General features: G+C 55.5%; 1 protein-coding gene across 1 annotated transcript in view; it reads left to right on the top strand.

The window, feature by feature from the left end:
* Window positions 1–312: 312 nt before the first annotated feature.
* The window catches only part of LMNA (lamin A/C), a 52994-nt gene continuing 26855 nt past the window's right edge, over window positions 313–26451 (top strand). The window contains 2 exon segments of the mRNA XM_030965436.1: window positions 313–748; window positions 25186–25709. Of these exon segments, the coding sequence (XP_030821296.1) occupies window positions 25360–25709 (350 nt within the window). The 5' untranslated portion in view covers window positions 313–748; window positions 25186–25359.

The following is a 26451-nucleotide window of genomic DNA, read 5'->3' on the forward strand; positions in this document are numbered from 1 at the left end:
AAGACCCCTGACACAGCCACAAGCATTTGAGGGACAATACTGCCTGTCCACCAGGCCTGGGAATGATGGAAACACGAAGGGGGAGCCCCCCAGCCCCCCAAGGCCTTGCAGCGGCTCCAGGCACAGCCAGGCTCGGTGAGGCTGCTGGGGCTCAGCTCCCCACCCTTGGCTCGGTGCCCCAGCAAAGCCCCCTCCTGCAGACTGGGAATGCTGGGGGGGAGCCGTGGGACAGCCCTGCTCCCGGGCTGGCCTTTCTCATTGAAATGAGGAGGATTCAGCGCGGAGGGAAGGAGGGAAGCATTGACAATCGCTGCCCAGCTCCCAGCCAGCCGGGCTGGGCGCTGAGCGTGTGAGCGCGCCGTTCTCCCCTCGCCCCTTTCTTCTCTTTGAATCAAACCAGATGTCTCCCATGAAATGAGATTGCCGGAGCTCACACTGGAGAGGGACAATGCAGAGGGATGCGAGGCTCCCGCCGAGCCACACCGCGCCGCGCAGCTCTGGCAATGAATGGCCACGGCGAGGGCTGGGGGTGGTGGCACCGCTGCCTTGTCACCGGGGCTGGACCTTTCCACCCCCCCCTGCATCCTGTGCGATTTGCTCTCTCTGGCTCTGGCATCCTTACGGGAAGGTTTTTTCTTTTTCCCCCACCTCCCTTTTCTGGGTCTACCAGCAGAAGATCTCAGCTGCGGCTAAACTCGGCAGATGGGGCACCCAGCACAAGGAGATGGCTCATCCACTGACTCAGCCGGTAAGGTGCTGCTGGAGCTCTCCCTGTGAGTTTGCCCAGGCACTTCGGGAAGGGGAAATTTTTGCTTTCGGTTCGTTTTTGGCATCCAGGTTTCCTGATGTGCAGTACAAACTCAGGGAGATGCTGGGAGGGGCAGGTCCCCTCTGCGCAGGACCCAGCGTGGAACTGAGGCGGGTTGGAGCTTCTGGTGGCTGTGCTGTAGGTGTGCACAAAAAAAGAGGGGAAAAAAGTAAAGCTAAGGGCAGGAGAACCCACCCACTGCTGTGTTTCATGCAGTTCATTTTCGTCAGTGTCCTGAATTGGGCTTTATTTCTTTTTTCACTGTTGTGTGGTCATGGGAGTCCTGAGAGTGGCAGTTTGGGATGTTTTCCTTCGTGGCAGTTTGGGATATTCCTTCTTCTAAGAGCTGTCTGTACTAGGATATGATGGATGGTGGCTTCACAGGGCACACACACATCCCATGGCAAGTTGTAACACGGGCACTTGGCTGGGTGTGCCCCATAAAATGGCCAAAAATGTGCATTTAATGCACATGGACGTTCACACACACACACTGCTGGTTCCCTTCACACACCTGCTGGCTGTGGTTCACTCCACACTTACAACCAGGTGAAATTAAACTCTTGTGTGTGTGTGTGTGTGTGTGTGTGAGCACATGTTACAGGTGTAACACACAGAATTATGTACACTGAAATGTCCCATAAACCACACGTGTTTATCTGTGAGGTATTTGTGTGCACACACGTCTCCATGCAGGGGTGTTCCCAGTGTGGGGGAGGACTGTGTGCATGCCCATGTGCTGGTGGTGGGAATTTAAAGGTGTTCTGCCCTGTAAATTCTGGACTTTTCACTTGTCCAAGTTGGATCTTATGTGTGAGCAATGCCTGCTCTGGAGGCAGCACGTCATTTTAGGGATGTGGTTTTGTTCCACTTCCATTTTAAGTTCTGTCAAAGAGGTCTTAGGAGAAGAAAGTGCTCCTGGAAATCAGAAAGTGAAAGGAAAAAAGGGAAAAACTGTGGATCTCCAGCTCTGAGCATTCCAGCAGCATGAGCCAGGCCCAGAAATCACCAAACTGACTAAAAAGTTTGTGTGAGTCAAAAAAAAAAAAAAAAAACCAATTTCAAATTGAGTTTCTTCTCATTTGCGTTCTCCTGGGGCTGTCGGATTTCACTCTGGTTACATCACCTTGCTTTTCTGCACAGCCACAAGGTCTAGAAACTTACTTTAAAAACCAAAAATTCATACTCAGGCAGATTCACATGACTCACAGAGCTGGGAATTTAAGGCAACCAGAAACGCTCCTAGAAAAAAAATCACAGGAATTGGCAACATGGGCAGTGACTAATCCTGATGGGTCCCTGATAGCAGCATCTCTCAGTTCATACAATATTTTGGGGGCGTAGCTGGGCTACAACCAAGACTTTGATCCTCTTCCCAGTGATAGCAGCTGCTTGGGAATGATCTTACCTCCCGTCTGGCATTGCTGCCTCTGGGGAAGCTGGATTTCAGGAGTAATTCAGGTTAAAGTTAGCTCTGCCAGGTGGCTTCAGCTGGAGTAGGTCATAGGGGCTCACGTTGTGGAGCTGTTGGGGGCTGGATCATTCCCAGCTCCCTGGATAGAGAGGTAAAAGGTTCTTTTTGGGGGGCAGGTAGTGCTGGGTTGCGAGGGAGGATTTCGCCATGGGTGTAGTCTCTGCACAGCTCTATCCACTCAGCGAACGCCCTGCCGAGGTTTTGGCAGAAACTCAGTGTTTCTAGTTAAAAAGCGGGTATTTCCAAATGTTTTAAAATCCACATCCTGAATTACTGTCAAGGGGAGGAAAAAAAACTATTAATTAAAGCCACGGATGGCGGCAGAGTCCTTGGAGCAGAGAGGTTGGGATCAGGCAGAGGCATCACGTGCCCCTTGCCGAGGCAGGAGGCTGCAGAATGATCAAAGAAAAGGGAGAAACTGCAAACTGCAGCTGCTGCCGGTGCCAGAGCCATCGGGAGGGGTGGCCGGGCACCAGGGCTGGTGACAGAAAGTTCTGTGGGAGGCAGGAATAAAGCTGACATTGACTGAGGAGGTGCCAGCAGCCTGTCCTCAGGCAGAACAGCGGCTGAGAGTCACCATCAAGAGCTAATGCAGGGAGAAACTTTCTGGATGAATTTGTGTCATCGATGTGAAGGCGAATTTGGCACTTCCCAGTGCTGCATCCCTTTGCCCACCGACAGGACCCAAGCCTGGGGGAAAGGTGGCAGCTCCTAGGAAAGGTTTGATGCTGTGGAAACATCCCACGTCCCATAGACTGAGGTGATGAGCTGGTGGTGGGGAGGACAGGGGGAGCAAACACCTGCTTGGAACCAGGACACCTTTTTTAGGCTTTTCTTCATTTTCATCTTGCATAGAATCATAGAATATCCCGAGGTAGAAAGCTCAAGCTGGGATACCACTGCCACGAGTGCTTTGAGACATCATATCCCTGTCCTGGGACAGCTCATTTCAAGAACTGCTCAGGTGCACATGAAACAGAAGAACCCCAAAGCTGGGAGGCTCTAAGGGCTCCCTTCCACTCTGAGCCCACATGCTGGCCATTCCCTGCAGGACTTGGTTCAGGGCCAGTCCATGGTGGCCAATCCACCTGGGATGTCCCTCCATCCCTGTCTGTGTCCATACAATTCATCTGCTGCCTGTTGACATTAAACCTCTTTGCTTTGTCAATGGGTCTGGCAGCAAGAGGAGTCTCACTATCCGTGGAAGGATCCTGAAGTGCTTTGCAAACATTTGTTAATTAAGCTGTTCTATGAGATAAGTAAATTAGCGCAAAGCCTGATCCAAAGCTCCTTGAAGTCCATTGGTTTTGGTGAGCCCAGGTCCATGGGATCAGGCCCAGGAGAGCAGCTTTTAAAACCCCTCAATTTTGTTAAGAGCTCAGCATATTGGCTGCAGATGGGTGCTAAGCTACAGGGACAATCTGGCGCTGGGATGGCGGGTGCCGCACCCTTGGCAGACTTGGTTGTGTTCATAACGTGGAGGGTTTGGACTTCCCGTCACCAGGGGCTTGTTTTTAAAACCTGCACTAAGGTTGCTGAAGAAACTTCTGCTGAAATCTGGATAATTTTAGGTCTGGGGTCAAAAGGGGGTGTTCAGTTTCAAGGTCACACTCTCCCCTTTTTCCTGCTGCTTATACATGTAGCTCATTTTCCAAGGAACATGTTTTCCTCCTGTTGGAATCCCATCTTCTGCAAGCAGATAATTCCCGATTTCAATTTCCAGACCATCAGAATTACCACGAGTTTCCTTGGGTATATCCTCTTTTGAATTTTGTCCAGGGGCACGTTGGGCTTTTGGCACTTACCTGTGTCTGATTCTCCAGAAATCAGCCCAGGAATGCCACGGATCATCTCTGTGAGCATCACACCCACTGTGGTGCCACTGGGGCTGGGTTCCTGCATGTGCTCCCTCTGCCTGCCTGCTGCATCCACCATCACTCAGATGCTTCCTGGACATGTCAAGCCCGAGGCCCATGTGTTGGCCAGATGGTCCATGTGTGCCCAGCAGATCCAACACGTCCAGGATGTGTTGGATTCGCTGCATGTTCATTGTCAAGCTGTGCAGAGCATGTGCACGTATTTCTGTCCAGGAGATCTTGGAGGGAATCACGTCTTCATCCTAGGGACTTGCCTGTCTCCTGTTATCCTGACAAAGGAACCCTCTCTGTAAGGGGCCACATGAGAGACAGGGATGGGCCATGTTCCGAGGATAAAGGGAAGTGGTTTCAAAATAAAAAGAGGGGAGATTTATGTTAGGTATTAGGAGGAAATTCTTCCCTGTGAGGGAGGCAAAGCCCCATCCCTGGAAGTGTTCAAGGTCGGATGGGGTCTGGGATAGTGGGAGGTGTCCCCGCCCATCCAGGGGAGTGGAACTTGATGAGCTTTAAGGTTGTGTCCAACACTAATCATCCCAAGATTCTATGATTCTATGAATTCCAATTTCCAGACAGGAATGTGAGTCATGGAGTCAAACCAACTTGCACTAGGTGCAGCAAGACTGGCACTGGCATCTCCATGAGCTACACAAGAGCTCTCTCAGCACAGTCACATCTTCCCACTTGGAGGCTCAGTGCACCCACTTTTAATGCTCTTTCTACTTACGAGTTATTTTAAATGAAAACAGGGCAAGTTTATAGGAGGGGTGATGCCCAATGACATCCCATTCTTTCAGGAACATGGATGTGGGTGGTGTTGGCTATTTTTAGCCAAAGGCCAACAAAGAGTTTTGAAGCATGGATTTGGTGCTGGAGAAGAGTGACGCTGATTATTCACACTCACAACATATACAGTTAAATACATGTAAAAGAGATTTTTTTACCTTTTATCTGGGTGTTTTCTTGCTGTTTATAAATCTTGGGTAGAGTTGGCATGCACGATCCTCAAGTCTTTTGTGTCTTTCTAAGCAATTTGATTGAAGTCATGCAGCAGGTCCAGGGCACAACCTTTCAGGTATGATTGTCACACAGGGCGTAGTCCAGAGAGCCAGCATCCTGTTTTTTCTCCTCTGGACAAGTGCTTTCACTCCAATTTTGTGCAGAAGCACCTTCCCCTGTCTCACTGCCTCACTTTTCCCCATCATATTCCGCACCGGTCGTTGCACATTTTGACAGGGATGAGGAAAGTCATTACGTTGCAGGTGATGCCTCCTTTCCAGGGAGGCTCTAATCATCCTGTCGTGCTCCAGAGCTCTTCCTGTCGCTGCTAATTTTAGTCTCATGGTGGAAGTTGCTGCCGGGTGCCGTGGCTCGGGCTGGGATGGAGCCTGAGCCACGCAGGTGTGTCGCAATCCTAATTCTGCTCTGGCATCCTGCACAGCCCGGCAGTCTGGGTGTCAGACCTTGCTGGGAAAAGTCTAAGGAACACATCTCAGCACTTTTTTAGCTGTTTTACACTTGCTTATGCCACTCCAAGGATGGCTGATGCCTCTCCAGAAGCACAGCAGGGACAGTGGGGATCTGCTTTTCCAAACAGTTCGGTCTCATGCAGGCACCTAAACTCAGAGCCAGGTTTTCCCAGGTGTTCACATCCCGGCTCTGCCTGTCTGGGCAGGCTCCTGTGGGAATGCTGAGTGATTCTGAGAGAGCAGGTCCTTGCTCTGCTGTGCAGAGAAGACCTTGTCAGCACAGGGACTTTGGGCACAAGCAAGCGGGTGACGCTGTCAGGTCTTTGCAGTGATTTTCTCTCTGCAGCTCCAGATCCTTTTGGAAGCATCTCACAGCTTGAAAAGGTGTTTTATCATGGCTCTGGGCTCAGCCTTGCACTGCTCTGCTCTGGACACTGCTTTTGGTGCTGTCGGTTGATGAGTGGGACACAAGGACCCAATGTGTGGGAGACAGAGCAGAGGGACCCAGGGAAGCTGTGGCTGCCCCATCCCCTCGGCTGCAATCAAGTTTTAAGGGAACTTAAATCTCATTTTGTCCCAGCCCCTCCCATGGGCAGGGACACCTTCCACTATCCCAGGTTGCTCCAAGGCCTGTCCAACCTGGCCTTGAGCACCTCCTGGGATGGGGCAGCCTCAGCTTCTCTGGGCAGCTGTGCCAGGGCCTCACCTCCCTCACAGGGAACAATTCCCTCCCAATATCCCATCCAACCCTGCCCTCTGGCACTGGGAAGGCATTCCCCCTCGTCCTGTCCCTTCAGGCCCCTGTCCAAATTCCCTCTCCAGCTCTGTTGGAGCCCCTTTAGGCACTGGAAGCAGCTCCAAGGTGTCCCTGGAGCCTTCCCTTCTCCAGGCTCAATTGGAGCACATTAAAAGTTTCTTAGAGCTCTCTTCCCCTCTGCCTCCCAGGGGTTAACAGTCCTGGAAGTACTCTCATTTCTAGGTTAAAAACCAGGAGGAACCAGGTCTTTGTCTAGCCTGGCACAGACTCCTGCTCTCAACCCAGCTCAGTTTTGCCCGGGCACCACCAGCACCATCACCACCATGTGCTGCTGCACCGAGCACACAGCGAGGCAGAATCAGGCCCTGAGCCAATTTACCCCTTCTTCTTATCAGTCTAGACATCCTCATTATCCAGATAAAAGTCTGATCCCTCCCTGAATCCCACTAAGCCCCTGCCTGTGCAGCACTGGAGGCAGAGGGCACTCGCCCTCAGCCAGGACTCCCTGCGGGTGGGAGATGCTGCCCCCAGCCCCAGTTCTGAGCTGGGAGCAGGTCACAGGGTGAGGGTACATGATTCCCAGTGCTTTCCCAATTACAAGTCATTACTAATGCTTTTATTATCATTATTTAATAGATGGTGTTAATTATTATTATTAATTTGCTTTAAAAGCAGTGTTTCCATAGCAACAGGGAGATGCGTGCTGCTTTTCAGGCACATCAAGTGGACACTTTCCCATCTCTTCCCCAACGGGCTGGCAGCCTGCTGCAGGGCTGGGTGATGGAGGGGGCTGTGCTTTGGGCCATCCAGCAAAGATGAGAGCACCATCTCTGTCACTGCAGAGTCCCTGGTGCCATTACAGAGCCCCTGTGGGATGCAGACTTCGTGCCTAAATCCTGCAGGCGCCCCAGGAGAGCAGAGCAGGTGTGGTAATGTTTGTGCCTCGGTGTGACCCAGGAGTGAAGGTGTCAATTCCCACATTGCTGATTCCCTGGGCTCCAGTGCTCCCTCAGAAAGTGCCTTGTCCCCCTTTATGTTTTCCAGTCAGCTGCAGAAGGAGCAGGACTTGGAAGCCAGGCTGGAGTCCAGCAGACCTGGCTGCAGGAGGGCTGCACTGAGCTGGGGGCTGCTGCTGCTGTGCAGGGAAGCTCTGAGCCTCAGCAGGTGCTGCAGTGGTTCCAGGGGTGATGCAAGGACCATCCAGGATGCTCAGGTGCCATTTCCCAGCCCAGGTATCACTGTGGTCAGAGGGAAATGCAGGGGTTGGTGCTGGTTCTCCTGAGGTGTGGTGAAAGCTTTGCCAAGGCTGGGAAGTGCTCTCTGCTTTGTAGATTTACACACTAAAGGGGTTTAAACACTGAACCCATGTTTAAATTTGGCCCCTGAGCCTGTGCCCAGCTGGCCTTCACCCCACACTGCCACAGTCACTCCTCCCAGGGGGATGTGCCTCACACACAGCTTCTGGGTGTCATTTGATGGGGACCATGTCGAGCTGTGTCCTTGTGAGAGAAGTTTCCAGCAGAGGAGCTGCAAGTGGCCAAGGTCAAGCTCAGCCAGGAGAGGTCGGTCAGGGCGTGTTCTGAGCCCCAGCGCTGCTCAGGGAGAGCCCACACCCAGTGATCCCTCCAAAACAAGCTGGAACACTTAATTGCTGCCAGCCAGAGCACCAGGCCCAGCACTGCAGAGCCCATGGGGACCGCGGCTCCATCTGCCCAACCTAAAGAGTCCCTGGAGGGCTGGAGCCAGACATGCTGTCACCTTATCCTGGTCCAGGTGGCCCCGAGGGTTGCTCCAGGAGCAGACAAACATCCCCACACCGGCTGGGTGCCCTGCCTCTGCCTCCTGCTGGCCGCTCATCGCCAGCTGATTCACCCACTGCTTTCTGTGTCGTCAAATCCGTCGTGTTCGTGAAGGTTCCAAAAGCCAAATCCTCGACCCAGCAGCTCCTCAGTGGGGGTTTGGAAGCTGCAGCTTTAAGGAGGTGACAGCAGTGACACCAGGACAAACAGCAGCCCTCAAGGCACTTGCTGTAAAGCTAAAAGCCCTCGCTCCACATCCCACCCCATCCCAGTTCACCCTGCTCTCCTGGGTTCTGTGGGGCTGGGAGAGGGGATTACCCTGCTCAGCCCTGCATGTCACTGGGGAGAGCAGCTCCCGGCAGCTTTTTGGGGTCAAAAACGGGGGTGGCAGGTGGCTGGGACAAAGGCCGGTGTCACTGTCACCCCCCGTGCCAGCTCCCAGGCTTCGGGGCGTTCTGGCTGCCCTGACGTGGGTCGGGGGGTGCAGGGATGTCCAGATGGGACCCGGGGCAGCGCGGTGGCACTGCGGGGACATCCCGCAGCCAGCTCCGGCTGCACAAAAGCTGCCGAGCCTGCCCGCGCCTCCCCCTGCTCCTGGAGAAGTGAAGAAACACAAAAGAGAGAGGCAGGAGGGCTGGGAGCGGTGGGAGAGAGGGAGGGAGGGAGAATCCCCCGTGCCCGGAGCTAATCCCAGCTCCTCTAGGAGAGGGATCTCGAATAACAACCGGCCGTGGTCGAGGCCAGATGGATTTGATTTAATAACAAAGCAGGGGGGCTTGGGATGGTTTCGGAGCCTGGGCAAGCAGCAAAGAGCCGTCCCGGCCGTGTAAATCCGAGCGGGAGCTGCTTCCCAAAATGCCGGGATTGCCTCGGCTGTGGGGGCACCCCGGAGCTCCCCCAGCCCCGGGCACGCGTGGGGCACGGGGGCTCTGCGTTTGTCACACGCACACAGCCAGCAGGGAACGGGAAGGGGATTGGGAGCCAATTCCCGAGGTTTCCACAGCCCCAGCTGGGGGAGTCTCACCACCCAGCGCTGCCCTGGGCTCAGACCCCTCTGTGGAGCACAGCTCCTGCTTTGGGAAATCCAGGGGACCCCCAGTGCACCCCCAGGGGCCGAAGCCTCCCACTCCTCAGTTTCAGCATCCTGGCAGCAGGGAGGTGGCTCAGGACAGTGTCACCCTGCCCCTGGGCCATGCCAAAGGAGGAGAGGGGGACACCCAGGGCAGCAACGCTGATCCCAGGTGTTCTCCTGCTCCTGCCTCAAACTCCGCCTTGGGTTTGCCCTGGAGAGGGTGGGTGAGTGCAGGGAGGAGCTTCCTGCTCGTGGCAAGAATTCAGCGTTTGAGCAAAGACCCCTCCAAGCTGTCTGAGGCCCCTCCTGCCCTTTTAGGACAATGGGGTCCTGTTCCTGACCCCGTTGTCAGGGGATGCAGTGGGCACCTTGGGCCGTGCCTTGGAGCAGCACAGAGCCAGTACCAGCAGGTGGGTGCTGGCCACCATCTGGCTGGAGCAACACCAAAATCCCGCTATTCATTCCTGTCCCTCCCCCGCCGTCCTCTGGGATGCTCCAAAGGCGACAGCCCTGCGACTGGCAGGGTTGTGGTGAGTGGAGCAGCACCTCGCTTGCCACGTCTGCCAGTTGGTGCTCGGGCCAGCAGCCTCCCTGGAGATCTTGTTTCTGGAAACCGGAGCAGCCCCGAGCAGCGGGAGCTGCTGCCGCCAGCCCGACACCTGCAGCAGCCCGGCCTGGCCCGCTCCATCCGCAGCGCCTGGCGCTCTGCCGCGGGAGCAACGGGATCCGGCCATGGGCAGGAGCAGGAGGGCTGAACTCTGCTCGGGGGATGCCAGGGCTGTGTCCACAGGAGGGCTGATTTCTGCTCGGGGGATGCCAGGGCTTTGCCCATAGGAGGGCTGAATTCTGCTCGGGGGATGCCAGGGCTGTGCCCACAGGAGGGCTGAATTCTGCTCAGGGGATGCCAGGGCTGTGTCCACAGGAGGGCTGATTTCTGCTTGAGGAGATGCCAGGGCTGTGCCCACAGGAGGGCTGATTTCTGCTCGGGGGATGCCAGGGCTGTGTCCACAGGAGGGCTGATTTCTGCTTGAGGAGATGCCAGGGCTTGTGCCCACAGGAGGGCTGATTTCTGCTTAGGAGATGCCAGGGCTGTGCCCACAGGAGGGCTGATTTCTGCTTGAGGAGATGCCAGGGCTGTGGAGGGCTGATTTCTGCTCGGGGGATGCCAGGGCTGTGCAGGAGCAGGAGGGCTGATTTCTGCTTGAGGAGATGCCAGGGCTGTGGAGGGCTGATTCTGCTCGGGGACGGGCTGTGCAGGGCAGGAGGGCTGATTTCTGCTTAGGAGATGCCAGGGCTGTGGAGGGCTGATTTCTGCTTAGGGGATGGCAGGGCTGTGCCGAGCAGGAGGGCTGATTTCTGCTTAGGGGATGGCAGGGCTGTGCCCACAGGAGGGCTGATTTCTGCTCGGGGGGATGCCAGGGCTGTGCCAGCAGAAGACGTGGTTGTTCATCAAGGGGATGCTCCCCTGATGTTTCCCCCATGTTCCCCCCATGTTCCCCCCGTTTTCCCCCGTGTTCCCTCCATGTTCTCCCTATGTCCCCCCAATGTTCCCCCTATGTTCCCCCCATGTTTCCCCCGATGTATCCCCCATGTTCCCCCAATGTTTCCCCCGATGTTCCCCCCATGTACCCTCCATGTTCCCCTCTTGTTCCCCCCATGTTCCCCCCAGTTTCCCCCCATGTTCCCACAATGTTCCCCGATGTTCCTTCCCCCTGTTCCCCCCCTGTTCCCCCCCTGTTCCCCCGCTGTTCCCCTCATGTCCCCCCATGTTCCCCCGTTGTTCCCCCATGTTCCCCCCATGTTCCCCCAATGCTCCCCCCATGTTCCCCTCATGTCCCCTCCCCCCATGTTCCCCCGATGTTCCCCTGATGTTCCCCAATGTTTCCCCCAATGTTCCCCCAATGCTCCCCCCATGTTCCCCCATGTTCCCCCCATGTTTCCCCCCATGTTTCCCCCGATGTACCCCCCATGTTCCCCCATGTTCCCCCACTCGGGGTGTTCATTGCCTCAGGGACAAGGGACCAGTGCTGCCAGCAGTGGAGACCCCGGTGAGGGATGGCTTCTCCCCTCATCCCCTCGGGAATCCTCCAGCCTAGAATGGGAGCTCGGGAGCATTTACCCCCAGCTCTGCCTTTCCCTAATGAGAAGCAGTCTCTCGGGCTTGGCCCCGTGCCTGTAAAAATGGAAATGTGCGTGTGCCTTTGGTGCCACGGGCTCTGCGGCCAGAGCGGGGGGTCTGTGCCAGGGGGTGGCACGGGACAGCGAGGAGGTGGCACGGGACAGCGGGGAGGTGGCACGGGACAGTGAGGGTTGGCGCGGGATAGTGAGGGGGTGGCACAGGACAGCGAGGAGGTGGCACGGGACAGCGAGGAGGTGGCACGGGATAGTGAGGGGATGGCACAGGACAGTGAGGGGGTGGCACGGGACAGCGAGGAGGTGGCACGGGATAGTGAGGGGATGGCACGGGACAGAGAGGGGGTGGCACCCCCGCGCTGCTGGGAGCCTCCAGGCTCTGCCCGGCGGCCGGACGATCGCCACGCCGCTCCGAGGCTCCAGGCTGGCACTTGGCAGAGCCGGGTGACACCTCTGCCCCTGTCCCAGCCCCTTCGGGCGCACGGGGTGAGGCTGCCCGTGGGTTCCGCCCGCCGGGACGCGGAGCCGCCGTGGGCAGCGCTGTCCCGGGCCGGGCTCCCCGCTCGGTGCTGCGGGGATCAGACACGAGATGGAGCTGCCGATCCCTCCTGTGCCCTGCCGGGGCTCGGGCTGGGCTCGGCCGAGCCTTGGTCCCGGCCGGGCGGGCCACGGAGTGACCTTGGCATCACCTCCGGGGCTGGAGGCGCCCCTTGGGGGGCGCGGGATGGGTCTGGGGGTGCGGGCAGGTGTTGAGGTGTTGTGGGGGTTTCCAGGACGAGGTGAGAGATGAGAATTGATTCCAAGTTTTCAGGAGGCTGATATATATTATATTATATTATATTATATTATATTATATTATATTATATTATATTATATTATATTATATTATATTATATTATATTATATTATATTATATTATATTATATTATATTATATTATATTATATTATATTATATTATATTATATTATATTATATTATATTATATTATATTATATTATATTATATTATATTATATTATATTATATTTACCCTATCATATTGTATCATGTCATATCATATCATATCATATCCTAAAACTATACTAAAAAAAGAGAAAGGAGACATCAGAAGGCTGGACAAGAATGATAATAAAAACTCATGACTGACCAGAGAGTCCAACTCAGCTGGACTGGGATTGGTCATTAAGTAAAAACAATTCACATGGAATAAATCAAAAATGCACCTGTTGGTAAGCAACCTCTAAACTACATTTTAAGTAATCAGGTAAAATTATTATTTACATTTCTTTTCTGAGGCTTCTCAGCTTCTCCGGGGAAAAATGTTAGCAAAGGGATTTTTCCGAAAATGTCATGGTGACAGGCAGGGTCTGGGTGAGAGAGGGTTTGCTGCCATCCTGTGCCCATGGGGGCTGTGCCTGGGCTGTGCCTCTCCCTGCCCAGGGGACGGGAACCAGGATGGGCCCAGCTGTGTCACAGCAAAGCCACAGGACTGGTCAGACCCTGGGGGTTACACAATCACTGAGGGATGGGGCTGGAAGAGACTTTGAAGCCCATCTCCTTCCACCATGCTGCAGGGACACCTTCCCGGTTACTCCAAGCTCCATCCACCCTGGCCCTGAGCAATTCCAGGGATGGGGCAGCCACAGCTTCTCTGGCACCACCCTCCTCCTTTTAGAGGCTTGTGCAGAGCCTGCAGTGGGGATGATGCTGAATTATCATTAATACATTAACAATTATCATTAATAATACACTTCTTTATTTGCATTGTGGTAATTTCCAGCATCCTCACAGGAGAGCAGATCTTGGCTTTGCAAGGAGCCACTCATGGAAGTCCTGCAGAGAGGATGGATATACCATGGGACCTGCTGGTCACCAACACAAGTGAGCTCATCAGCAGCACCAGGATTGGAGGCTGCAGGGACCACACAGCAGTGGAGTTCACAGCCCTGGGAGATGTGGGGCAGGCAAAGATTGGGACAGGACCCTGAATTTTAGGAAAGCAAACTGCAAGCTGGTCAATGGGACTAAGAAACTGCCCTGAGGGCCAAGGGGGCAGAAGAGTTAACAGGTCTTTGAGGACTCTTTCCATAGAGAGAAAGAACTCTCAATCCACATGAGAAAGAAATCAGGAAAGGAAGAGAAGAGGCTGGCATGGCTGAGGGGAGACCTGCTGGTCCCCTGGAAGGACAGGCAGGGGGAGCAGGGATCATGGGAAGAGCACAAATGGCAACAGATTTAAACTTTAAAAGAGTAGGTTTAGTTTAGATATTAGGAAGGAATTCTTCCCTGTGAGAGTGGCAGGGCTGCAGTCCAGGGTGCCCAGAGAAGCTGTGGCTGCCCCATCCCTGGACGTGCTCAGGGCTGGACAGGGATTGGGGCAGCCTGCCCCAGGGGAAGGTGTCCCTGCCCATGGCACAGGGGTGGGAGGAGATGGGCTTTAAAGCTCCTTCTACCCCAAGCAGTCTGTGATTCTGAGATTCTGTAGGCTTGAAGAGACCTCCTCTATGCAGACAAAGCCCCAGGTGCTAAGAGAGTCATGGAGGAAGGGAAAAATGGCAGAAGGTGCTGAACCCAGACTGGCAAATGGAAACACGGAGCTCTGTGTGGTTGACAGATGAGCTCTGTAGACCCCACAGCTCGCTGGAGGGTGGAGGGGATGTTTCAGCACTTGGGCTGGGCACTGCAGACCAGGCAGATCTGAGCATCCAGTGAGTGGGGCCAGGCTGTGCACAGAGAAGGGCAGAAGGTAGAAATGGAGGCAGTGGAAAGAGAAACTCACCTCCAGCATGGAACAGGAGGGCAGTTTGGTGCTCTCTGTCTTTGTCGTTGGAGCCAGGGGTGTTTTCTGATTGTCCATGAGTCATTCCCAGTGGGATCTGCCCTCCAGCCCTCCTTGTACAGTGTGGGGCTGGTGTGTGTCACAGCACCCTCTGCCTCTGCTGCCACAGCCTCCATGCCAGTGCTCCCTGCAGCACCTGGGCTCTCCAGCCAGCACAGTCCCTTTCCTGCTACCACAAGCTCCATCCTGCCCAGCCCAACCCCTCCCTGTGCTCTCAGCTCTGCCCTCAAACCACGGCAGGGATCCCCCGGCTCCCCCATCCCAAACCCTCCTGAAAGGGTGGCTGAACCACAGGGCTCGGAGATCCCAGCCCACAGCCACGGGCCCCTTGGCAACAGGCAAACAAACAGCTCCTCGCTGCCTTCGTCACAGCCTGGTGATTCATGGTGGGGCTTGGCCGCTGGGACAAACTGGCATGAAGAACCTCTTTATCATGGTTTGCCTTTGATGTTAATCTGCTCACTTCCAGCCTCTGCTGCCTTTTACGTCCAAACCCCATGAAGAGAATCCTGCTGCTGGCCTGGGGGTGCTGCAGGAGCAGCTCCAAGGGGCAGCACAGCCGAGCTGCTCTGGCTCTGTCCTGTGCTGGCAGCCCCGGGTTCCCCCTGCAAACCACAAAGCAGGGTCTCCCTGGGGACATTCTGGGGCTCCAGAGCCAACACACAGAGCTTTCTCCACCCTGCTTTGGGAAAAGATTTGTACCTCCCAGCCTCAGGGCTGTTCTACCTGTGCAGGGCTGAGAGAGTCCCACACCCCCTCTGCGCCACGCTCTGACTCCAACTCTGTGCAACCTCCTGCTCTGCCTTCTACAACTGAGCCCAGTTTCATTTTCTCCTTTAATCTGAGGGACTCTCCCACCACTTAGGTTCAGTACTATTTTGAGTGCAATTTTTTTTTTAAATTTGCTTTTTGGATCACTGAATGTGGTAAAGCCAAGCAGTCACACCACGCTGCCCTCCACCCCCGTGGCAGCACTGAGCAGGCCAGGAGGGAGAAGAGCAGCGAACAGCAGAAAACCAAAGGGACTGGGGATGGAAAGGAAGGGAAGTGGCTGTGGACACACCTGGCAGGGTTTGCCCCATGCAGCTTTTCCTGCTGATGGAATAAGGGCAGCAAATCTCCAGGAAATACAGAGTGTGGAGAGGGGGAAGATGCTCAGCAGCCCCATGGCCCTGAGCTGGTGTCCATCAGGGCCCTGGGCTGGTGTCCATCAAGGCCTGGGCTGGTGTCCAACAGTGATCCATGCTGGTGTCCATCAAGGCCTGGGCTGGTGTCCATCAGTGATCTATGCTGGTGTCCATCAGGGCCCTATGCTGGTGTCCATCAGGGCCCTGAGCTGGTGTCCATCAGGGCTTGGGCTGGTGTCCATCCATCAAGGCCTGGGCTGGTGTCCATCAGTGATCTATGCTGGTGTCCATCAAGGCCTGGGTTGGTGTCTATCAGTGACCTATGCTGGTGTCCATCAGTGATCTATGCTGGTGTCCATCAGGGCCCTATGCTGGTGTCCATCAAGGCCTTGGTTGGTGTCCATCAGGGCCCTATGCTGGTGTCCATCAAGGCCTTGGTTGGTGTCCATCAGTGCCCTGGGCTGGTGTCCATCAAGGCCTTGGTTGGTGTCCATCAGGGCCCTGGGCTGGTGTCCATCAGGGCCCTGGGCTGGTGTCCATCAGTGACCTATGCTGGTGTCCATCAGGGCCCTGGGCTGGTGTCCATCAGGGCCCTGGGCTGGTGTCCATCAGGGCCTGGCAGTGCAGGACCCTCCCCAGAGGCCGCAGCCCCAGCACTGAGGTCTGGCTGCTCTGAGCAGCTCTGCTGAGAAGGAGCCAGGGGATGCTTCAGCATGCTGAGAGCACAAGGAGCCCTTGGGACAGGGAGAGGATCCCCCCAGGGAATGGAGCTGTGGCAGGGAGGTTTGGGTTGGATATCAGGAAAGGTTCTTCCCCCAGAGGGTGCTGAGCACTGCCCAGGCTCCCCAGGGAATGGTCAGGCTCCAAAGCTGCCACAGCTCCAGGAGGGTTTGGACGCTGCTCCCAGGCACAGGGTGGGATTGTTGGGGTGTCTGTGCAGGGCCAGGAGTCCCTGTGGGACTCATGATCCTTGTGGCTCCCTTCCAGCTCAGGATATTCCAAAATTCTACAGTTTTCCCATGGAATCCTGCTCTCTGAGCTTGTCAGTATTGCTCAGAGCTGCCTCCACAGCAGCAAAGGTGGCAGATTTGGAAAGAAGAAATGGAAGAGTGGAGACCTCCATGTCCCTGTCATTCTGAGCTGAAATGAGCCAACAGCATCTTTTATATGAGGAAATGTCCGGGATGCTCCTGGCAGGATGTGCTGGCACTGAGGTGCTCACTGCTGTCAGATCCAGGGTGGCCAAAGGACAAACAGGGATGAGACGCTGGCTTTGGAGGAGCAGTGAGTTTATAAAACATCTCTGGCACAAGAAGACCTCAGGATGCTGATAGCTGGATTCGCTGGGGCTGATTCCCTTCTGCCAGTGTGGAAGGCTCCAGGTGCTCTGCTCCCAGCTGCTCGTGAACATCTGCAGACATGGCCCCAGTCCTGGGGAGCTGCAGGGACAGGGGAGGTGGCACCACCTGAGGAACTGGGACAGCACGAAGGCTGCTGGGGACCTGGGATGCTGTTTGGAGCATGGAGTGCGTCTGCTCTGTCCCTCTGCACCAAGGATCCCAGCAGGGACGTGCCAAGGCCTCTCCCCCTTGCTGCCTTTCAGAGGCAGTGAAAAGGGATGTGAATATCTGCACAGGCAATGTGGGGCTCCAGGTGTCTCACGGGCCTCGTCCCTGTCGCCATCCCTTCCCCAGGGCAGCGGGGAGGAAGGAGCCAGGCCTGGGGCTGCTCTCCACCACAGCCCCCAGCTGAAGGTGAGCTTCAATCCCTGGAGCAGAGGGGCAGAGCTGGACATTGTGCACAGGGACAAAGTGTAGAAGAGGAAAAGGTCGCTCGAGAGGTGGGAATAGCTCATCCTGAACCTGTTCCTGGAGCTTATTTTTCTTGTGGGATCCTTAAAGCCCCAAGCAGTGGAGACCCTTGAGCACAAGGATGTTTTACTGCAGGAGCTCTGGGCTGCAGTTTCTTACATCAGGACCCATCCTGGGGCTTCCCCAGGAGACAGGGAAGGTGCCAGGAGCCCTGCCAATACGGCACTTGGGCCCTCAGGCTGGGTTTGGGGCTGGGCTGGCTTCCTGGAGGGTGCTGGGCAAGCTCAGCAGGGCTGTGGTGAGCCCTGGGGGCAGGATGGCTTTTACCCACCTCCAGGGTGGCACTGGGGAGAGCCAGGCCTGCCACAGGCCTGGGTCCTGCCCAGCTCTCTTCTGCACAATCATCCCCTGGGCACCTCCAGTGCCCTGCAAGGAAAGGGGTGAGCTGCAGCCTGGGGGTTCCCCTGGCCTGGGATGAAGCCAGGCAGAGCCAAATCCTGCCTGTGGTGCTGCCAGCCCTGCTGGGGCCCAGCAGCTCCAGTGCTCTGTGTGCCAGGCTGAGCTGGCACAGCCTGCAGGAGGAAACCTCCTCAAATCACAAATGCACGTGGACTGCAGGAGGAAACCTCCTCAAATCACAAATGCACATCACCTGCAGAAGGAAAGCTCCAAAAATCACATCCCTGTCCTGGCATCCCAAACCTCCTCAAATCACAAATCCACATCACCTGCAGGAGGAAACCTCCACAAATCACAAATCTCCTCACATCCCTGTCCTCGCATCCCAAACTTCCTCAAATCACAAATGCACATGGACTGCAGGAAGAAACATCCACAAATCACAAATCCACATTGAATGCACGAGGAAACCTCCACAAATCACATCCCTGTCCTGGTATCCCAAACCTCCTCAAATCACAAATCCACATTGAATGCACGAGGAAACCCCCTCAAATCACATCCCTGTCCTGGCATCCCCTGCCACAGGGCCACGGTGCTGCCTGGGGGCTCCAGGGGGTTCCCAGCTCATCCCAACCTGGGAGAATCCCAAGGGCCATGCCATCCCTGCCTGGCAATCTCCTGAGGGACATCCCTGCTTGGAACTTTTCTAGCACGAGCTGTGAGAGGGGACAGGAGTGACCCCAGGCAGATCTGCTGGGTTTTTTGTGAAGCCCCCCTGGTCCCTGCTCTGCCTCAGGGCACTGTGTGCCCACAGAGAGCACCAGCTGCTGCACCGAGCAGCTCTCTCCAAGGCTGAGATGACTCTGCTGCTGCAGTGTGGGAAGCAAAGATTCCTTTCCAGCTGTGCTGAGAGTCCCCTAATGTGCCCCAGGTGTCTGGGCAAAGCTCAAAGGGATTTTTAACTCCTTTGAGTCCCCCGTCAGGACTGATCCCATCACTCCCTGCAGGTTTGGGGGCTGTTCCAAACTGGCATTTAATGGGGCTGGTGCTGTGTTGTGTGAGCCTCCATCCCTCTGCCCCACGCTGGCCTGGTCTCGTGGCAGCCCATTGTGTTTTGGCTTTTCCTGCAGGCACCAAGCTTTGGGAGAGCTGGGCATGAGAACGTGAGCCTGACGCCAACCCACAGGGCTGGGGGCTGTGGGGAGTCGGGAAAATGGGGCTGGGGGATGTGGGGAGTAGGAAAATGGGGTTGGGGGATGTGGAGAACAGGAAAATGGGGCTGGGGAGCAGGAAAATGGGGCTGGGGGAGATGTGGGAAACAGGGACTGGGGGCTGTGGGGAGCAGGAAAATGGGGCTGTGGGGAGCAGGAAACTGGCTTGTTTGGGATCTTATATTCAAAACCATTTATTTCAGTGAAATGGGATATTTCGAGCAGATGTTTGTGTGGTCTACTGACTTTATGGAAAAGAGGCTGATCCCACTTGAGAGAAGGATCAGCAAAGCTGGAAAAGGGGTGGGAGGGCTCTGCACCTCATCCCTGATGCCCCATGTGCTTAACCCACGAGCTGAATAACGAAGCCACAAAGCAGCACACACAAACAGCTTTTCCTTTCAAGCCCTCCCCTTGGGAGGGCTCATGGGAAGCCATGAGATGCATTTTCCATTGGGTCACCCCTTGCCACTTGGCAGTCTGACCACAGCACCCGTGCTCGGGGTTTGGGAGGGTGTGGGAGAGCTTGGAGCAGGCTGCAGAGCCCAGAGTGCCCTCCCCTCTGCCTGGCAGTGTGGCTGGGCTTCCATCCTTGCACCCTGGGTCTCTCCTAAAGAGAGGTTCACACTCTGGGTTATGGGATGGCTTTTCTCCTGAAAGTGAAGCATGGGGATGAGGGGGGACGTGGGCATCTCCACAGCCATCTGCCCCAGCACGTGCAGACAGAGCTGTTCCCATCCCAGGATCTCCAGCAGAGCAGAGGGGACTTGTTCCAGTGTCCCCAAGGGACACGGCAGGGACACTGTGAGCCTCACATCCCCCTTTGGCCTGTCTGTCCATCTGCTCTGCCTGGCTGCTGGGCCTGGGGCAGTTTGCTGGTGCTGCTGCTGCTCACGTTGTCCTGGGTGGAGGGGCAGGAGAGGCTGGGGGCTGCTCTCCTTCCCCCTGTTGGGTACCAGAGCAGAGCCACCAGCGCTGCCCTGGCTGCTGCACGCTGCCAGTCGCAGCTCCTCAATAAATACAACTGGTAAATCTATTAATTTTACAGCTCTAATTGATGTATTGCTGTAATTACCTTTTATAACAAGGCAATTAAACCCTATTAAAGATTATTGGCTAATTAAAACTCCTCCATGCACATGCCCCAAGCCCCTTATGTGCACAGATTGGTGGATGGGGGGAACTGGGAGCCCTTTGCAGCTGGGTCTCGAGGTCAGCATGATGGGTCAGGGTGCTGGATGGGGAGATCATGGAATCACAGGCTTGTTTGGCTTGAAAGGGACCCTAAAGCTCATCTCATTCCACCCCCTGCCATAGGCAGGGACACCTTCCACTATCCCAGGCTGCTCCAAGCCCTGTCCAACCTGGCCTTGGACACTTCCAGGGATCCAGGGGCAGCCACAGCTTCTCTGGGTAACGTGTGCTGATGCTTCGCCACACTCACAGGGAACAACTGCTTCCCAACACCTCCTGTAAACTTTCTTGTTTTCCATTTAAAGCCATTCACCCTTCTCCATGTCCCATTCCTGTCTGTACCACCCCCTGTCTCTTCATTCTTGGGTGTGTCACCCAGCCAGGGCTATCAGGGATCAGGATTGCTGCGTGCATCCAACCCAGAAATTTTCCACTTCTGGGATCAGATGGGAAGAAATGTTGAGGCTGGGATCTTCTCCTGCTGGTAGTGAGGCAGATGGGGGCGCAGGGCTAAGGATGGGCCCTAAGGATGGGTTAAAAGGGGAAAAGCTCCACTTGGAGATGGGATTTGTCTGCCCTGGAAAGGAGAAATGGCCCTGTGCTGGGAGCAGGATTGAGGGGAATACATTGACTGGGGAGAGAACTTGGCAGGTGTCTGGGAGACAGGGGTGGCTCAACCCTGGGTTGCCGTGCAGCCCTGGGGTTCACTTTCTAAAAAGTGAACCCCAGAGTCCTTGCAAAGAGCCTAAAAGACCTGAAAAGCCATCAGCAAAGCAGCCCCCAGAGACACTGCCTGACCCCATGGCTCATCCCTTCCTGTGCCCCTCCAGTGGAGCAGCCAGGGATGGGGGGTCCCTGGAGCTGCAGCTCCTCTCTCCCAAACCCAGCTTCATCACTGCCCTCACGTTGTTTGCATCACAAAATTGTATTATTACAGGCCCAAAACTGGGCTGGTTTTGGAGGCTAAAGAGCCAGAAATGCGTTGAAATTCCAGGGATGTGGCTGCTTTCTACCTTCTGAGTCAGTGAGACAGATACAGACTCTGCTGAGGGCCTCTCCTCAAGCCCCAGCTCCTGTCCCCAGTGCCCTGTCCCTCACTGTCCATTATTCTGCTGCACATTCTGCACCCCGAGTTCCTCGGTGCTCACAGAACCTGGAGAGATCCACGCTGGTGGATCCTGGAGCAATCCACTTTGGGGGATCCTGGAGAAATCCACACTGGGGGATCCTGGAGAAATCCACTCTGGTGGATCCTGGAGCAATCCATGTTGGGGGATCCTGGAGAAATCCACTCTGGTGGATCCTGGAGGAATCCACGTTGGTGGGTTGGAGCACAGCCAGCCCTCCTGGCTCATGGCTTTGAGTTCAGCCCTCCTGCCTTGCTCAGGAACCAGTGAGCAGCTCAGGGCTGTGCTAACTCCCTGTCCCTGTGTAGGGTTGGGATGCCCCTGTCCCTGGGGGTTGCTGGGGAAGGGCAGCAGCATCTCCATGTCCAGGAGAAGGGGGTTTGTGTGACCCTGTTCACAGGGGTCTGAGGATGAGGGAAGAGACGAGGATCTGACTCCATGTTTCAGAAGGCTTGATTTATTATTTTATGATATATATTATATTAAAACTATACTAAAAGAATAGAAGAAGGATTTCCTCAGAAGACTAAGAATAGAAAAGGAATGATAACAAAAGCTTCTGTCTGGGACAGAGAGTCTGAGCCAGCCGACTGTGATTGGCCATTAATTAGAAACATCCAACATGGGCCAATCACAGATGCCCCTGTTGCATTCCACAGCAGCAGATAACCATTGTTTACATTTTGTTCCTGAGGCCTCTCCGCTTCTCAGGAGGAAAAGTCCTAAAGAAAGGATTTTTCATAGAAGATGTCTGTGACAGGTTTGCAGAGGAGCAATGTGGGGACAGCACTGTCCCCCCCGGTCCCAGGAGCAGCTGCTGCAAAGGAGCTGAAGTCTGATCCTCCCTGGGGGCTTTTCACTCCGGCTTGCCAAGAACCCCCTCGGGCTCTGGAGCAACAGGCTGCCCCAGGTCCCCCCTCGATGCCCAGCCCAAGGGACCCCTCAGGTTTGATCCCCCGGGCTGGGAAGGGTGGGATGCTGAGCTGGGGGGTCCCATTCACAGCAGGGGCTTTGCAGGGAGCACGAGGTGCCAGATCAGCGACAGGCTGAGCCAGTGACCCTTAGCTGTGATTTCCAGCTGTTGCCCAAGCCGGTCCCTTCCCGCCTTTACCCTGGATGCGTTTCCCACGTTGAGGCAAGCCAGCTTTAGCCCCGCCGTTGGTGACCCTGGCCGCGCTCCAAGGTCTGTGTCCTGGAGCGTGGATGCCCTGGAGGCAGGCGGGCACCTCCTGCTGCGAGGGCACCTGGGGCCAAACGGCCTTTGGCTTTCCCTCCTTCCCACCAGGGCTCGGCGTTTGAAAGAAAACAGCGCGGAGCCCGCCCTCCGCTGCGCTCTGCCCTCGGGGCACCATCCACCAACCCTGGGCACATCCCTGGGCACATCCCTGGGCACCATCCCTGCTCTGAAAAACGCCAATCGCTTGTCTTTAAAATTTTACAAGTTTAATAGTAATAAAAATGTTATAAAAATAGTTATAAAAGCAGTAATAAAATTATATTATTAAAATATATTATAAATATGTTACAAATATATTATATATAAATTATATTATATTTTAAATATAATATATTATAAATATTATATATTATAAATAATTATATATTATAAATATTATTATATATAATAAATATTATTTAAAACATATTATTAATATATTACAAACATATTATGTATACATAATATTATAAATATATTATAAATAATTATATAATAAATATTATATTTTATATATTATATATTATATATATTATAAATATATTACAAATATATTATCTATAAATTATAAATATATAATATATATAATAAATAAATAAATTATATTAAAATATAATATAAAAATCGTAAAACAATTTGAGTAATAATAATTTGGACAATTTGCATTAGGACAATATGAGACAATAGAGATAAACATTTTTTATAGCCTAAAACGATATTTAACACACTACTTAAGAGTATTAATACAGCATTACTTTCTAACACATATAATATTCATTTTAATATCATAACATACACGCATTTTCACACCTGCCCCGTGGCCCTCGTTGTCTGTGTGACACGCACGGGTGTCCCCAGCGCTGCGCTGTCCTCCCCCAGCCACCAGGGAAGGGGCTGTGCCCGTGAGAGGGGAAGGAATGGAAGGCAGCCCGGGACAGGCAAGGAGGCAGGAAAGGAGGAATTTGTGTGGGACTGAGCGAAGGAATGGCGTGAAGGAGCGCAGAATTCCCCCTGGAGGGGCAGGGAGACCCGTGCTGAGCGGGGGCTGGCACAGTAACGCCTCCGGCACTCGGGGGGCTTCTCCAGGCACCGGGGGTTACCCTGCGAGCCAGGGTGGGGAAGGGGCTGTGGCGAGGCCGGGGAGGGGGAAGGAGGGGGAATCCCGACCCCCAACCCCTCCCCTTTTGTGGCAGTGCCAGGGGGGCTGAGCCCAGCTCACACCCCCCCTTTTCTCCCTTTTCCCCTCCCGTCTTTGACGTGGCGCTGGGGCAGATTCCCGGCATGGAACTGTTGGTTTTTCAAAGTTTTGACCCTGGATTATTACCGGCTCCTTTCCCCGGCATGGAACTGTTGCTTTTTCAAAGTTTTGACCCTGGATTGTTGCCGGCTCCTTTCCCCACCGGCTGCCCGCGGGTTAATCATTGCCGGGCAGCGCACACGCGTGTGCGCCGTGTGTGCCCCGCGTGTTGCCGTGTGTGCCCCGCGTGTTTGCGTGTGTTGCTCCGTTGCTGTGTGAGTCACTCTCAGCGCGCCCGGGGCTCTGCTGCCCTCCCTGCGCTGAAAAGCAAATCGAGCTTGGATCGCGGCGCGGACGGGAGGAGCCGCGGCTCCGGGGGCGGCTCGGGCTGGCGGTGCCCTTGACCTTGGACCCCTCTGCTCGCAGGGAATGGTCGGGGGAGGTTGTGCTTGAGGGTGCCTCGGCTCTCGCCAGCGTCCCCAGCATCAAGGCGCAGCTGCTTTCCCATTTTTCCTTGCCGCAGAACCCAAATTTCCAAGCAGGAGGAAGCTGGATCTCCCCTGGACCCCCGCTCACCTCGCCTCATTTCTAGGGTGTAGAAGGGTTGATTTTCCATTCCCATTTCACACACACGTTGGCTCCACAGCACAACGCACAAGGCTGCTGCCTTCCCATTTTTCCTTGCTGCAGAGCCCAACTTTCCAAGCAGGAGGAAGCTGGATCTCCCCTGGACCCCCCGCCCACCTCCCCTCATTTCTAGGGTGTAAAAGGGTTGATTTTCCATTCCCATTTCTCACACACGGGAGGGTTTGGCTCCACAGCACAAGGCAGGGAGGGGGATGAAGTCCGAGTCTCTCTGGCAGCACTGGGAGTGCCGGGAAGCATTTGGCAGATCTGGAAATCACGAGCTGCCCGAGTCTCGGCAGAGCTTCGAGGGAGACACAGCACCCCACATCTGCTGGGAGGACTGGGAATCACCCCTGCTGGGAGCTGGAGATACTGGGAGAGGGGTTGAGCGGGACTGGAGAGGGCTGGGAGGCAGGAGAACAGGAAACAGGGAATTGGGGTGGGGACAGGAATGGTGCTCGGAAGTTGGGGAGTTACAAACTGGCACAGCTGGCACTGAAGAGAGCTGGAAAATGGGGAATGCCAGTGCTGAGAGAACTGGGCAAAACCAGTGCAGGGAAGTGGGTAGGTGGGGGGAGCACTGGGTGCCCCAGAGCTCTTTGTGTGGGATGCCTCAGGATTCAGGGGAACCCAGACCAGGGTGTTTTGGGGCTGTATTTGTGTCCCTGGACCCCAGAGTTTTAGGTACCCCAGGGTCCCGAATTCAGGGTGTGCCAGGACCCCCCACACCCTGGGGCCAGCTGCTGCGATGCTGCCAGCCCAGGAGTCCTGGGGGTGCCTGGCTGCACCTCCTCACCGCAGCCCCTCTCAGGGTGCCCTTTTCCCTGGCCAAGTCCCCCGGTCTGCAATCCAGCCTCTGTGGGGGGAATCGCCCTAGAAAAGCGTGTGGAAGGGGGTTTCCCCGGACTGCGTCCCCAGAGCCGCCCTCCCGAGTCCCCTTTACGCAGGGATATTTTCCCAGCCTTTCCTAAGGAAGGGCTGGGACTGATGCGAGTTGTCTCCACCCAGGTTTTGGATAACTCCACCCGCCGCCGTCTCTCAGCTCCTCCTCCCAGTGAACAGCCCAGCTGGGATATAAGCAAGTCACTCAGCCCCGGGGAGCTGCCGCGACAGCTGGGCGGGTGGCGTGGGGACATCGCGCCGTGACCTGAGCCGTGCCCTTCGCCTCCACTCCGCACCCCAATGGCGACACCTTCGCAAAAAAGGAGCACCCGCAGCGGGGCTTCGGGGACCCCCCTGTCCCCCACCCGCATCACCCGGCTGCAGGAGAAGGAGGATCTGCAGGAGCTCAATGATCGCTTGGCCGTGTACATCGACAAGGTGCGCTCGCTGGAGCTGGAGAACGCCGGCCTGAGGCTCCGCATCACCGAGTCCGAGGAGGTGGTGAGCCGCGAGGTGTCGGGCATCAAGGCTGCCTACGAGTCGGAGCTGGCGGATGCCCGCAAGACCTTGGATTCGGTGGCCAAGGAGAGGGCTCGGCTGCAGCTGGAGCTCAGCAAAGTGCGGGAGGAGCACAAGGAGCTGAAAGCCCGGTGAGTGCCCTGGGGATGGCGGGTGCTGCCGTCATGCTTGGCAGGGAGCCGGGAGGGAGGAAGGAGTGACCCGGAGAGAGGAAAAACCCGTGGCCTGGCCGGGGCTGGGGTGTCTGTGGTAGGGACCAAAAGAGGAGAGAAGCTCTCTCGTCATTCCTGCTCTCCTTCCAAGCGCCATCTTTGGCCGGGATGCCCTTGGAGCGGGGATTTGGGAGCAGAGCTGGGGGCCTTTGGGGCAGGGGCTGAGCAGACGTGCCCTGGGCCCCCGGCAGGGTCCGTGTTATGCGGGCTACAAGCGCCGGGCTGGCGGCCCCTGTGCCTTCGTCATGCTGGAGCTATTCCTAAACACGCTCCGGCACAGCCCGGGAAGCGCTGCCAGCCAGCTGGCTCTGTCCTGCCTACGGATTTCTCTTGCTCGTCCTATTTTCCTTTGCTGTCTTTGGCACCGGTTAAAGAACCTGCTCCAGGTTTTGTCTGCCTTAACCCTCCCTGTGCCAAGCTGCTCCCACCCTGTGGGGTCCCTGGTTTTGGCGGGGAAGAAATATGCGGGCAGCGCTCGTGTCCCCCTCCCAGCAGCTGTCACCGGGTGATGTGCTCCCGTCGAGGCACGAATTCCTCCGGGCTCGTTTCTTCCCCTCCCTGCCGGCAGAAATGCCCCCCTCGGGGACCCCTCCCTGCTGCCCCTGGGTGCCCCTGCCCTGCTCGGGGCTGTCCCCGGTTACCGGCGCAGGTCCCCTGAGGA

This window comes from Camarhynchus parvulus, chromosome 25 (assembly GCF_901933205.1).
Source record: "Camarhynchus parvulus chromosome 25, STF_HiC, whole genome shotgun sequence".
Lineage (NCBI taxonomy): Eukaryota > Metazoa > Chordata > Aves > Passeriformes > Thraupidae > Camarhynchus > Camarhynchus parvulus.